Consider the following 13,220-nt stretch of genomic DNA (forward strand, 5'->3'; position numbering starts at 1 on the left):
TGCTAGTGTATGGACAGTTAGAGATCCTGGTCTCACCTCTGAGCTTTGGTCTGGCACTCATGGTCTCTACACAGATGGAGGGGTTTGGAGGGAGGGGTTCCCTCCCCTCTGTTGTCCTGACTCATAGCAGAGCCTCCACCTTCACACAAACACAATAATATCATCACTCATGACAACAAGCTGTACAGCACAGGACACACACACACTGCTGTCTGACACAGAGTCTTCCCAGATTCCAACACCAGATGGAGCCATATTTTTTTGTTCCTTTTTTTCACAGATTTTACTTCTTGAGGACTCCATAGCTGGTCTGGATCAGAGAAAGTAGAAAATACCTACCAGGTGAAACAAGATTTATTCCCTCCCTTGCATGCAGAAACAAACAAACAAACAAACAAAGAGAGAAACTGCAACTGGTCCTCCTTCATCGTCTCATTGTTATCATCATCAACCTGAGGACTCTGCCTCCTTTTCTTAAATTTGACATATTAAGTTTAAAATGAGGGATGTCCCAATATTACATTTTCACTTCCGATACGATACTGATACTGCAGCATTGAGTATTGGTCGAAAATTAATCGGATACGATATCAGCATTAAACATACATACTTTGATTACTTATTTTGTAGTATGTCTGTCATGTTAGAAAAGGCTTGATTAAGTGATATTATTCAAAGAAAGAACAGAAGTCAGCAACAGTAGGTATGAGGAAAATCTGACCCGTTTATTATTAACCAATGGGTAACAGAAACTGCTTATATCGGAGTGCTTATATCAGAGATTGCTGATATCGGACCGATATCCAATATCAATATCGGACTGGGACACCTCTATTCAAAATATACCAACATAAGTTAATAAATTGCTGAAGGATGCTTGAAGAAAGCACAGAGATGCCATAGAACATAATTTATTACATTAGACTTCAGGAAACTTTGGGACACCCTGTTGGCTGCCACTAATATGACAACGAAGAGGAGGCACATCATAACAAAGAATGAATTCAGCAGAGCTAACAATCTAAATAATTTTTCATGGGTTGAATAGGATTTTTATTTGGAATTTATCAGTGTAGGGTGGAGCTTCTAGAGTCTACAATTTCATGAGGAAATCCTGCCCATCAAGTGTAGTGGGCTTCAAGAAACTATAGGACAAAGACTTACAGAAAGGAAAAAGCAATAAAATCTGGGCAATATAGTTGTGACCTGGTCCAAGTTATCAGGAGAAGCACAAACTTGTTTAATTAGTTATAAATTTATAAATATATTACAAAATTCCTTAGAAGAAACTGGGTGCCAAGCAAGATATCTTTATATATATATATATAGGATAGATAAAAATCTACAAGGACATTAGCTCATCATGTGACGCACCATCATGGTGATATATATATATATATAAACACTTTTTGGACAGTCCAGTCTTTTCCTTGTTTATGAAGTCATAAAAAGATGGGATGATGTTACATACAATAAATTTGTGAGTTTGAAGGACTTTGCTTTTCAATGAGCCATAGAAGTAAATACCTTATCACAGTCAGAGACAAGGCAAGTAGTGAAAAAGTTTTACTAACTATGTTCTTAAATACAAAACTATTAGTTTATCTGTGATCAGCATAGCACAGTGATTCCTAACCTGTGGTGAAGTAAAAATATATGGTGTAAAGTTTAATCATCCCCTTTTTTAAAGTAGTTTCAGTAGTCTAATGTACCACGGCCTACATACATTTTTAATGGGCACCATTTGTTTTATGTAACCTAAGGTGGATGTTCATACAGTAAGGAGATATGTTGATTTTAGATTGAGCTCTCACTGTGTTTTTAAAACTCAATATTCAAAATCAAGACTTATTTCAGCTTAAACTCAATAGTAAGGTTTGAATTGTTCAGAGAGCTCTTCCTGGAGTGATTTTACAACTTCTTTGAGCGGTTTATCCCTAACTTGTGAAAAGAGTCAAAATGTTTCCATTGTTCAGAGAAGATGATCATAAAACAATAAAACCAACTGCCTTATAAAGGCATGTTGTATTACATCAGTAAAAAAAAACATTTTGTAATTTTTTTAAATTTACCTTGTGATCATACTCATGGGAATTTATAAGGACAGTTCAGGTTTACCTGGTAAAATAGCATACAAGTATCATGTAAATATGTGACAAGTCACACTAATCACAGAGACAACATGTGGTTTGACCTCATCCTGTGTCCTGTACACAGTTTAATTAAAGTACTACATATCTTCTTGTTTCTTCATTCATCTGATCCACCATTTCAGCCACAAAAAACAGCACTTCTCTCTCACTACCATCTGAACTGTTCTCAGGTCAGTTTAACAGATGATCAGACATGTTAAACAGTGTGTGTTACTTTACTTTACCAGGGGTGGAAATGATCTGCTGGAAGTGGAGCAGTGAAGGTGAAATGAAGCAGCAGTTTCAAACAGGAAACAAGCAGAGAGAGAAAAAATATGGAAGTGACAGCAGGAGGTTTCCAGCACTCTGATCTTTCACATGTAGTCCAAACTCTCTGAGTTCATCTTCACTCTGAAGTGTTTTTGAAGGAGAACGGGGCAGCTCTAGACTTTGGACTGAAGCAGCAGAACAACTGCAATGAAACATAAACAGTCCTCACTGACTTTAACCCAATGAAAAAAAAAATCAGAGAAATATGCTGAAAGAGTTCAGTGTATGAGACCTTAAAAAAAAAAAAAGGTCAAAATTGTATCCTCTATCAGTTTGATTTTTACAATCAGCAAGTCAAATACAGTATGTGTTCAGACTGTAGGCAGTCTCTCACACAGATACACTCAGTGCGTGTTCCAGCAGAGTTTGTGAAGACTGTGGACAGATACTCTCTTCAAGTTTAAGAGTGGGAGTAGAAGTAGCTCTGTGACCATACTCCAGCAGAAGTAAAAGTTCCTTTAACTACTTTTGACTTAAGTTTGACAATGCTTTGTACATTTAAAGTTCATGTGGTCTAAAGAAACTATTTTTCTGTATTTCAATACTGAGTGTCTTGAGTTTGAGAAAACAATAAACAAAAATACATTTCTTATTTATGGTAAAATCAAATGTATTTTGTCTTGTTTTATGTGTGTCTCTTAAACAAATAAGACCGTCACAATAAGAGTAACATATAAATTCCAGTACAAGATAGACTAAGCTTTCTTTACAATGAAAAAAACAAACAAACTTGTGATTATCGGTATCGGTATCGGCCAAAAGGGGTTTCGATATATCGGCAAAAATCCAATATCGTGCATCCCTAATATATATATATATATATATATATATATATATATATATATATATATATATATATATATATATATATATATATACGTTTTTTTCCAGCACTCTGATCTTTCACATGCAGTCCAGACTCGCTGAGTTCATCTTCATACTGTCTGACTTTAACCCAATAAAAAAAAATAACAGAGAAATATGCTGAAAGAGTTCAGTGTATGAGACCTTTGCAAAAACAAAAGTCAAAATTAGAAGTAGAAGTAGCTCTGTGACTGTACTCCAGCAGAAGTAAAAGTTCCTTTATTTACTATTGACTTAAGTATGACGTATTGAGCACTTCTTTGTAAAGTGGGTAATGAGGCGGGGTTAAACTTCTAAAAAATGATCTCAGCTCTCTGTGTGGTGCTAAAATGAAAGGGGGCTATTCATCCCAATCCAATTAATGAAACGTTATCTGTGTAAAAAGAATGATGACATCCTCACTAAAACATTTACTCAGCCTTGACCAGGTGAACACAAGGTGCATCATGACAGTCATCAAACACGACAAAGAGCTCACTCTAGTAGGACAACCTGTTACAGCACACACTGAATACAGAGGCTCTTACAGGAGAAACATTTTCATTCAGCAAATGATACACACCTTTTCTCTTTAGCTTATAGCTTCACCTAGAAGATTTCATATTATTAGTCCTGTTTCTACTGAAACATGTCCCACTGTATCTTCTTCACCACAGTGCAATCTGTCCAAGTTTCTTCAACCACATATTTATAATGAAGAGAATAAACATTTTCCACTGTGAAGCGCTCACCATAGAGGAGCCAAAGAGCTCTGCTGCAGGAGGTGTAACACAGCCCAAAGCATTTCTGACCTGCTGCTTTCTTTTTTTCTAATACACATTTAAGTGTATTAACATTTCCCATAGGAAAATATATCAACTACAGATTTGTTAAGGAGAAAATTCATCAACAAAGGATACATTTAAGTGTATTAGTGCTCAAGAGACATAAAACCCCCACATTTTTAAATCATTTAAAGAAATACTAACATAGATAAGAGGAGAGAAAAATCTGATGAGTCAGTTATCACTGTGCTGGGGTATGAGTGATTCAAGAATATAGTTGTTTAACAGATCCAGTGGGTGGCCTGCTGCAGGTCAATGTGTGGAAACACTTTGTGATCATATCTGCCGTGGGGTGAAATGAGGTGGCTCTTTGAAGAGCTTTGATATGACTGACAAAACAGTTTTACATGTTGTTGTTCAGCACCTCAGACAGCGACAGCAACACCACACTCCCAGAGGAAGAGGACACAGAGGGAGTGAAGAGAAAACTTTCTGTGAACAAAGGGAAATAACAAAAAACAACAGGTAAAGAATCACCGGTTTCCGCTGTTACTGTCGACTCAACACCATGCATAAGTTACTGTGTGACCGATGTAAACAAAGAGAGACACACAAACATTTTGAAGCTGTTTTAACAGCTAAGATAAAACAGGATTTCCTTCTCCAGTCAAAACTGAAGCAAGCATTTCATGGTGTATCTGACTCCTTGCTTGAAATTTTACAACAGTTCATAGTCTACAGTCAGTAAAAGCAACAGCAGGTGTGTGAGCCACATAAAAACGATGGTCTCCTTCTTAAGTTACCACAGGATTTTTCTTTTTCTGTGGCTTAGAAAGTATTTACTGCTTCTTGGACAAAACCTCATTAGAACATAAAATAATTCAGTTATTGCAGAGAAAATTCTGCTGTAGTCAGTTTTCAATTTGAAATTGAAGACTCATTGCAGGAGTTACAAAGCACCACTGTGTGGCAGCATTGGGCTGTTTCGTGGAGAGATGCTTAGGACGTGTGGAGGAGAGCTCTTTTCTGTCTCCTTAACTGTTTCTTCAGCGTTGGAGTTAATACCTTTGATTTAACATTTAGTGATAATGGGTTAGAGTTCATTATTAGTTGACCATAGTAGTTCACGATGCTGAAATTGTTCAATGATTTTTTTGTTGCATTTTGAATGTCTTTGTGACAATTCCGTTTGATTGATATTTTCAGCAGGATTGGGCTCTCTTGTTGGTGTGGTGGCTCTTAAAAGAGCCTTTGTGTTGTTGTTATTGAGCTGCAGACAGTCTAAGCTCTCTCTCCACGGATGCGGCGGGCCAGCTGGATGTCTTTGGGCATGATGGTGACTCTCTTGGCGTGGATGGCGCACAGGTTGGTGTCCTCGAACAGCCCCACCAGGTAAGCCTCGCTGGCCTCCTGCAGAGCCATGACAGCAGAGCTCTGGAAGCGCAGGTCGGTCTTGAAGTCCTGAGCGATTTCTCGGACCAGGCGCTGGAAGGGCAGCTTGCGGATGAGCAGCTCGGTGGATTTCTGGTAGCGGCGGATCTCCCGGAGAGCCACGGTCCCGGGCCTGTAACGGTGAGGCTTCTTGACGCCGCCGGTGGCCGGGGCGCTCTTCCGGGCAGCCTTGGTGGCCAGCTGCTTCCTGGGGGCTTTGCCTCCGGTGGATTTACGAGCGGTCTGCTTGGTTCTTGCCATGCTGTCTTCTTTCTCTGACTTGGAGAAATATGTGAAGCAGAGCGGAGCCTTGCTGCTCTTAAAGCGGAGGAGCGGCTGTAAAACGGTGACGCTGCTTGAGAGCTCCGGCTGCTGATTGGTGAGAGGCCGCTCCTGGAGCTCAGCCCCGCAGAGGAGGGGGACAGAGCCCCCGCTAAGGCTCTGCTGCTCATTGAAGAGCATGGTGGAGCGGAGCTGAGCTCGGTCCGCCCTCTGCTGCTCTGCTCCAGAGCCTCTTTACTGGTTGGTGCGCCGGGGAAAAGCGCGCGCTCTCAGCCTATATCAGGGGACTTTGAGGCGTTGAGGACATTTCTCTGGATCCAGGCTGAAGAAGAACCAACCATGAGTGGAAGAGGCAAAACCGGCGGTAAAGCCAGAGCTAAGGCTAAGACCCGTTCATCCCGTGCCGGGCTCCAGTTCCCCGTGGGTCGTGTCCACAGACTGCTGCGTAAAGGAAACTATGCCCAGCGTGTTGGAGCCGGTGCCCCCGTCTACCTGGCGGCTGTGCTGGAGTACCTGACCGCTGAGATCCTGGAGTTGGCCGGAAACGCCGCTCGTGACAACAAGAAGACCCGTATCATCCCCCGTCACCTGCAGCTGGCTGTGCGCAACGACGAGGAGCTCAACAAGCTGCTGGGCGGAGTGACCATCGCTCAGGGCGGCGTGCTGCCCAACATCCAGGCTGTCCTGCTGCCCAAGAAGACCGAGAAGGCCGCCAAGAAGTAAAGTCTCATACTTGACTGCAAACAACCCAAAGGCTCTTTTAAGAGCCACACACCTCCACCAGAGAGACCACTTCCTGTCAAGAGTACCATGGAGAAAACTATTATTAACAAAGTAGCAGTCATGGTACCCCTTGAAAGGTACATAAAATGGTCGTTAATCATCCATCCCGTAGGCTACCGACACTCGAGCAATAGTGCCTCGATCATTTAAGTGTTCAGCCATCTTCGACCATGTAAGCCAAAAACAAAGTTTTTGTGTGTGTGAGAGGGAGAAGTTTCGACGAGTGGAAGTGAATAGCTCGCCATTACGCACAGAGATGACTGGGAAAGAATGATTTATCTTGGACAAATGTCCAAATGTGACTCGGTTAGTTGCAGACTGAAAATAACATTAAGAAGACTATCAACTACAATTTACAACATTCATGGGGCATTCTACCGAAAGTGTCCAAATTGCTATTCCCTGACATCGAAAGAGTTAACAAAATGTCTTCAGTCATATATGGTTGCAAAGGTCTTTTCTTATAAACTATTTAAACAAAAACAATAAAATAAGACAGAGAAAACCAAAAAATATATTTTAAAAAAATCATCTTTTTTTTTTCTTCTTTAGGATAGGCCTACTTTCCATTGGGAAGAAGCTGTCCCTTGACCAGACCTCTAAAATTCAAGTCATGTAAACAACACCAATTTTTTTTTTTTTTTTTTTGTTATTTTTAGAAAATGTGGTTTAACCCCCAGAAGTACAAAAAATTTCTACACGTGAGTACACTTAATGGACAAAACGTCTGCCCTCAATATTAAGCTAGAAAACAATACTGAATTGATATTTTTCAAGCTTTCACTGCATTAAATCTATTAAACTACTTCAGACCTATCTAAAAATATAAAGTTTTATATAACTTTTAACTTTCCTGAGCTCCTGCAGGAACAGACGCCTCTTGGAGAGTTTCCTTCTGTTCCAGGAGGGTTGAATAGATGTGAAGAGGATGAAAGCATTAAAGCAGGAGACGTCAACCATGTGGAAGAACAGGCTCACAGGCCAGCGGCATGTCTTCCTGCGGCAGGAGTATGTCCCATATGCAAAAGGTTAAAAAAAAGGGAAAAGCAATAAATAAATAAATGTGAAAATGTTTTTACACATCCTGATTAAAAAATACAGAAAGAAATAAAGAAAATAGTTTATTGCTATATCACACAATAACATGAAATGAGTAACAGTAAAAAAAAAAAACAAAAAAAAAAGAGTTGTGTAATTACCTGGTCCAGATGGTCGACACCCCCTTTACATCAGTTGTAGTCCAGGATAATTTTCGGTTTTCTGGATCCTGATGCTTCAACCTCTGGCTCTCTGTGTCGTGTGCTTAGGAGGAGGACGTTTATGTTTTTTTTTAGGCACATATGACACGATTGCCTTGTTTTGAGCAAAGGCAAACAAAGATGAGAGAACATGTCTGCCCCTCATTTCAACCAGCTTTTGGTGAAGCTCAGGCTTGTTTGCCCTGGGTTAGGGTTAGGCTAACCCTAACCTAACCCTAACCCTAACCCTAACCCCTAACCCTAACCCTAACCCTAACCCTAACCTAACCCACTGTCCCGACCAGGGCCATCTTGTTTTTCAGAAGCTCCTCAGCCAGGGGGGAGGAGTAAAGAAGTTGTTGGTTGTTACTTTGTAGCCCTGGAGGCCATCCGTGAGCTCCAGCACAACTCACATCCCCTGTTGACGTTCTGGTGGAGCAGAGCCAGACGTCCCCGTGTAGACCTGGAGCCTCAGCACATACAACATCTTAACATCACAGAGGGCCCAGGTCTTTGAGCCATACTTGGCTGACTTCGATGGCATATACTGGCGGAATGAGCAGCGGCCCCTAAATGGGACCAGCTGCTCATCAACACAGATATCCCTCCCTGGGTTGTACATCATGGGCAGCAGGCTGCTCCACCTGGCCCACAGATCGTGAACTGGGGCCAGCTTTTCTCTCCTATGGCGTTGTGGTCGGGAGAGTTTGTCGTCAAATCTCAGAGCCTGGTTAATTTGCATAAAGCGGTCCTTGGGCGTGGTAGCTGAAAAAATTGCTCTGCCTGTATCATTTTCCCACAAGCTTAAAACGGATTCGTGCAGAGATCTATACAGGCCAGCCAGAATAAGTAGCCCCAAGGAAGCAAGCAGCTCAATCATATCCAAATCTTTCCAGCTTTCCACTGACCTTTGGCCCTCCAGGTTGGTATAGCCCAGGACCAGCTGCAGGATGTCTTCTGGGAAAAAGACATCAAAGGCACTCTGAGGATCCCTTATTCTTGCAACAGCAAAAAGCGTTGGCCCTGGGCTCAAAATGGCAGGCAGGTAATATGGCAGGATCTCGTGGTGTGATGGAGACCACAGGTTTGCTCCATTTTTGGATTTCCACTCAGTGCTGGACTGTGCTGCTGCCTCTACCTCCTCTTGGTCGTTGTCCTCTTCCTCTTCTTTGTCCTCCTCCATTACCTCCTCCTCCTCCTTCATCTCTTCATCCTCTGTCTCCTCATCCTTTGTCTCCTCCTTGTCCCTCAAGCTGCCGGGCCCAGGCAGGTACTCCTCCTCTGAAACCTCCTGGCTCCAAGGGGAGTCTGGGCTGCTAAGTTCCTCCTCGGTTTCTTCAGAAGCCTGAAGACATGCTAGCACTGCCTGCCCCAAAGTTAGATGTCGCTTCATGGCTGCTCTTATGGGAAATGACCAGCCAAGCTCTGATTTAGTTAAATACTTGCTTGATCAAAGGATTTTTTTTTTTTTTGTTTGAAGTTTAATTTTTCTATATATATCAAAGGAAATCATAAGAGATCAAAGGGTAGCCTACACTCCCCAACAGTCAGATGGCATAGAATGCTTTTGCAGGTGCGAAGGATGTTTGTTTTCATTTGTGTGTGTATGTGTGTGTGTTTCATTTGTTGGAGTCCTCAGGCTTCTCAAGACCAGACACAGCACTCCGATACAAGGCACCTTTTTCAGTGTGTGTGTGTGTGTGTGTGTGTGTGTGTGTGTGTGTGTGTGTGTGTGTGTGTGTGTTTGTTTGTGTGTGTGTGTGTGTGTGTGTGTGTGTCAGTGTGTGTGTGTGTGTGTGTGTGTGTGTGTGTGTGTGTGTGTGTGTGTGTGTGTGTGTGTGTGTGTGTGTTTGTGTGTGTGTGTGTTTGTGTGTGTGTGTGATACGAATTTGTTTTCATGACATATCAGTACATTTTTATGAAAACACACCTTCAACATGAGGACACTGGGAAAAAAAAGGACATTTTTGATATCCTCATTTTTCAAGACATTCTTGCATTGTAGACACACTTCCTACGCTCTCAGAGAAGCAAACTAAGTACATTTATGATGCCCTATGTTTCTTAAGTATTCTACAGCATTCAAAATCGATCCAACATGCTCCATGACCATAAAACTTGAATGTCCTAAAATATCACAGTCTATGAAATTCAGTGTGTGTGTGTGTGTGTTTGTCAAGTTTGCTCACTGTCGGCCACGCCAACTAGTGGCCAGTTTTGGAACTTAACACACTTTTCACACACTTTGACTGACGTCACTCAGTGAGTACTCAAATGTCACTAACTCTCACTTACACATTAAAAGAAGGTTTGAATACATTATTAACAGTCCAATAAAGTATATTACCCCTCTGCCCTCTACCCCTTCTTTCTATTGCACAGTTTTGTTGTAGGCTACCTCTTTTTTTATCACATATATATATATATATATATATATATATATATATATATATATATATATATATATATATATATGACTTTATCTATTTGTATTAGTATTTAGCACCTTTAAAAACAAAATGTTTACAAAGTGCTTTGACATATAAAAACATGGCAGAGGAATAGAGAGATGGGTTTCAGGCTGAGGGATTTTACAGAGCAGTTATGAAGCCAACAGGATAGAGAAAAAAATAACAATTGAAATAATAATAATAACAATAATAATAATAATAACACTTCAAAATAAATAGATAAATAAAAAATAAAAAGAGGGTTCGACTTTCTTACGGACCCTGCTCTCCAGTACCCCCGAATAGACCTTACCAGGGAGGCTGAGGAGTGTGCTCCCCCTAAAGTTGGAACACACCCTCCGGTCCCCCTTCTTAAAAAGGGGGACCACCACCCCGGTCTGCCAATCCAGAGGCACTGCCCCTGATGTCCACGCGATGTTGCAAAGTCGTGTTTCCAGTGAGGGTTGGACTCCGCCAGGGCTGCCCTTTGTCACCGATTCTGTTCATAACTTTTATGGACAGAATTTCTAGGTGCAGCAAGGGTGTCAAGGGGGTCCGGTTTGGTGACCTCAGGATTGGGTCACTGCTTTTTGAAGATGATGTGGTCCTGTTGGCTTCATCAAGCCGAAACCTTCAACTCTCTCTGGAGTGGTTCGCAGCCCAGTGTGAAGCGGCTGGGATGAGAATCAGCACCTCCAAATCCGAGTCCATGGTCCTCAGCCGGAAAAGGGTGGAGTGCCCACTCCAGGTCGGGGATGAGATCCTGCCCCAAGTGGAGGAGTTAAAGTATCTCGGGGTCTTGTTCACGAGTGAGGGAAAGATGGAGTGAGAGATCGGCAGGCGGATCAGTGCGGCGTCCACAGTAATGTGGACTCTGCACAGGTCTGTCGTGGTGAAGAGGGAGCTGAGCCGGAGCTGTGTTTAGGTGGACATACTCATTTGGTCTCATCTAGTGTCTGAAGAATGTGTGTAACTCTGTCCTCATATTGTTAAAACATGTGACTGTGCTTGGAAGGGTGTTCTAATTTTGTCTCAACTAGTGTCTGAAGAGTCTGTGTAACTGTGTCCTTATATTGTTAGAACATTTGACAGTGTGTTTAGGTAGATGCCCTTATTTGGTCTCAACTAGTGTCTGAAGAGTGTGTTACTGTGTCCTCATATTGTTAGAACATGTGACAGTATGTTTAGGTGGATGCCCTTATTTGGTCTCAACTAGTGTCTGAAGAGTCTGTGTAACTGTTTCCTCATATTATTAAAACAATTGACAGTGTGTTTAGGTGTACGTCCTTATTTGGTCTCATCTAGTATCTGAAGAGTGTATAACTCTGTAGTCATATTGTGAGAAAAGTGACAGTGTGTTTAGGTGGACGTCCTCATTTGGTCTCAACAAGTGCCTGAAGAGTTTGTGTATCTGTTACATCATATTGTTAGAAAATGTGACAGTGTGTTTAGTTGAACATCCTCATTTGGTCTCAACTAGTGTCTGATGAGTTTGTGTAACTGTGTCCTCATATTGTTAGAAAATTAGACAGTGCATTTAGGTAGAGCTCGTAATTTGGTCTCAACTAGTGTCTGAAGAGTTATGTATAACTGTGTCCTCATATTGTAAGACCATGTGACAGTGTGTTTAGGTGGACGTCCTCATTTGGTCTCAACTAGTGTCTGACAAGTGTGTGTAACTGTGTCCTCATATTGTTAGAAATTGTAACAGTTTTTTGAGGTTGACATACTCATTTGGTCTCAACTAGTGTCTGAAGAGTCTGTGTATTCTGTCCTCATATTGTTAGAAAAGTGACTGTGTTTAGGTGGACGTCCTCATTTGGTCTCATCTAGTGTCTGAAGAGTATGTGTATTCTGTCCTTATATTGTTAAAACATGTGACAGTGTGTTTAGGTGGATGTCCTCATTTGGTCACAACTAAAGTCTAAAGAGTCTGTGTAACTGTGTCCTCATATTGTTAAAAAATGTGACAATGTTTTCAAGTGGACGTCCTCATTTTGTCTTGTCTAATGTCTGAAGAATGTATGTAACTGTGTCCTCATATTGTTCAAACATGTGAAAATGTGTTCAAGTGGATGTCCTCATTTGGTGTCAACTAATGTCTGAACAGTCTGTGTAGCTGCTTCCTCATATTGTTAGAAAATGTGACAGTGTGTTTAGTTGGATGTCCTTATTTGGTCTCAACTAGTGTCTGAAGAGTCTGTGTAACTGTGTCCTTATATTGTTAGAACATGTGACAGTGTGTTTAGGTGGATGCCCTCATTTGGTCTCATCTAGTGTCTGAAGAGTCTGTGTTACTTTTTCCTCATATTGATGGAACAATTGACACTGTGTCTAGGTTGACGTCCTCATTTTGTCTCAACTAGTGTCTGAAGAGTCTGTGTAACTCTGTCTTCATATTGTTAGAAAAGTAACAGTGTGTTTAGTTGGATGTCCTCATTTGGTCTCAACTAGTGTCTGAAGAGTGTGTTACTGTGTCCTCATATTGTTAGAACATGTGACAGTATGTTTAGGTGGATGCCCTTATTTGGTCTCAACTAGTGTCTGAAGAGTCTGTGTAACTGTTTCCTCATATTATTAAAACATTTGACAGTGTGTTTAGGTGTACGTCCTTATTTGGTCTCATCTAGTATCTGAAGAGTGTATAACTCTGTAGTCATATTGTGAGAAAAGTGACAGTGTGTTTAGGCGGACGTCCTCATTGGTCTCAACTAGTGCCTGAAGAGTTTGTGTATCTGTTACCTCATATTGTTAGAAAATGTGACAGTGTGTTTAGTTGAACATCCTCATTTGGTCTCAACTAGTTTCTGATGAGTTTGTGTAACTGTGTCCTCATATTGTAAGAAAATTTGACAGTGCATTTAGGTAGACCTCGTAATTTGGTCTCAACTAGTGTCTGAAGAGTTATGTGTAACTGTGTCCTCATATTGTAAGACCATGTGACAG

General features: G+C 41.3%; 2 protein-coding genes across 2 annotated transcripts; one reads left to right on the forward strand and one right to left on the reverse strand.

Annotated features, from left to right (window-relative positions):
* Positions 1-5,371: 5,371 nt before the first annotated feature.
* Positions 5,372-5,782, reverse strand: LOC141784900 (histone H3). Its single transcript, XM_074662857.1, has one exon. It carries the CDS (start codon positions 5,780-5,782, stop codon positions 5,372-5,374), a length of 411 nt encoding a protein of 136 aa, XP_074518958.1.
* Positions 5,783-6,131: 349 nt separating this feature from the next.
* LOC141806442 (histone H2A) lies at positions 6,132-6,543 on the forward strand. Its single transcript, XM_074691985.1, has one exon. The coding sequence runs from the start codon at positions 6,143-6,145 to the stop codon at positions 6,524-6,526; it is 384 nt and encodes a 127-aa protein (XP_074548086.1). The 5' UTR covers positions 6,132-6,142; the 3' UTR covers positions 6,527-6,543.
* The last annotated feature ends 6,677 nt before the right edge of the window (positions 6,544-13,220 follow it).

This window comes from Halichoeres trimaculatus, unplaced genomic scaffold (genome assembly GCF_033239565.1).
Source record: "Halichoeres trimaculatus isolate MK-OKI-2021-1 unplaced genomic scaffold, fHalTri1.1 fHalTri1_scaffold_2, whole genome shotgun sequence".
Taxonomy (NCBI): domain Eukaryota; kingdom Metazoa; phylum Chordata; class Actinopteri; order Labriformes; family Labridae; genus Halichoeres; species Halichoeres trimaculatus.

What these genes read in the sequence shown, in the direction of transcription:
- LOC141784900 (XM_074662857.1), bottom strand. Translation starts at nt 5,782, where the DNA reads ATGGCAAGAACCAAGCAGACCGCTCGTAAATCCACCGGAGGCAAAGCC.
- LOC141806442 (XM_074691985.1), top strand. Translation starts at nt 6,143, where the DNA reads ATGAGTGGAAGAGGCAAAACCGGCGGTAAAGCCAGAGCTAAGGCTAAG.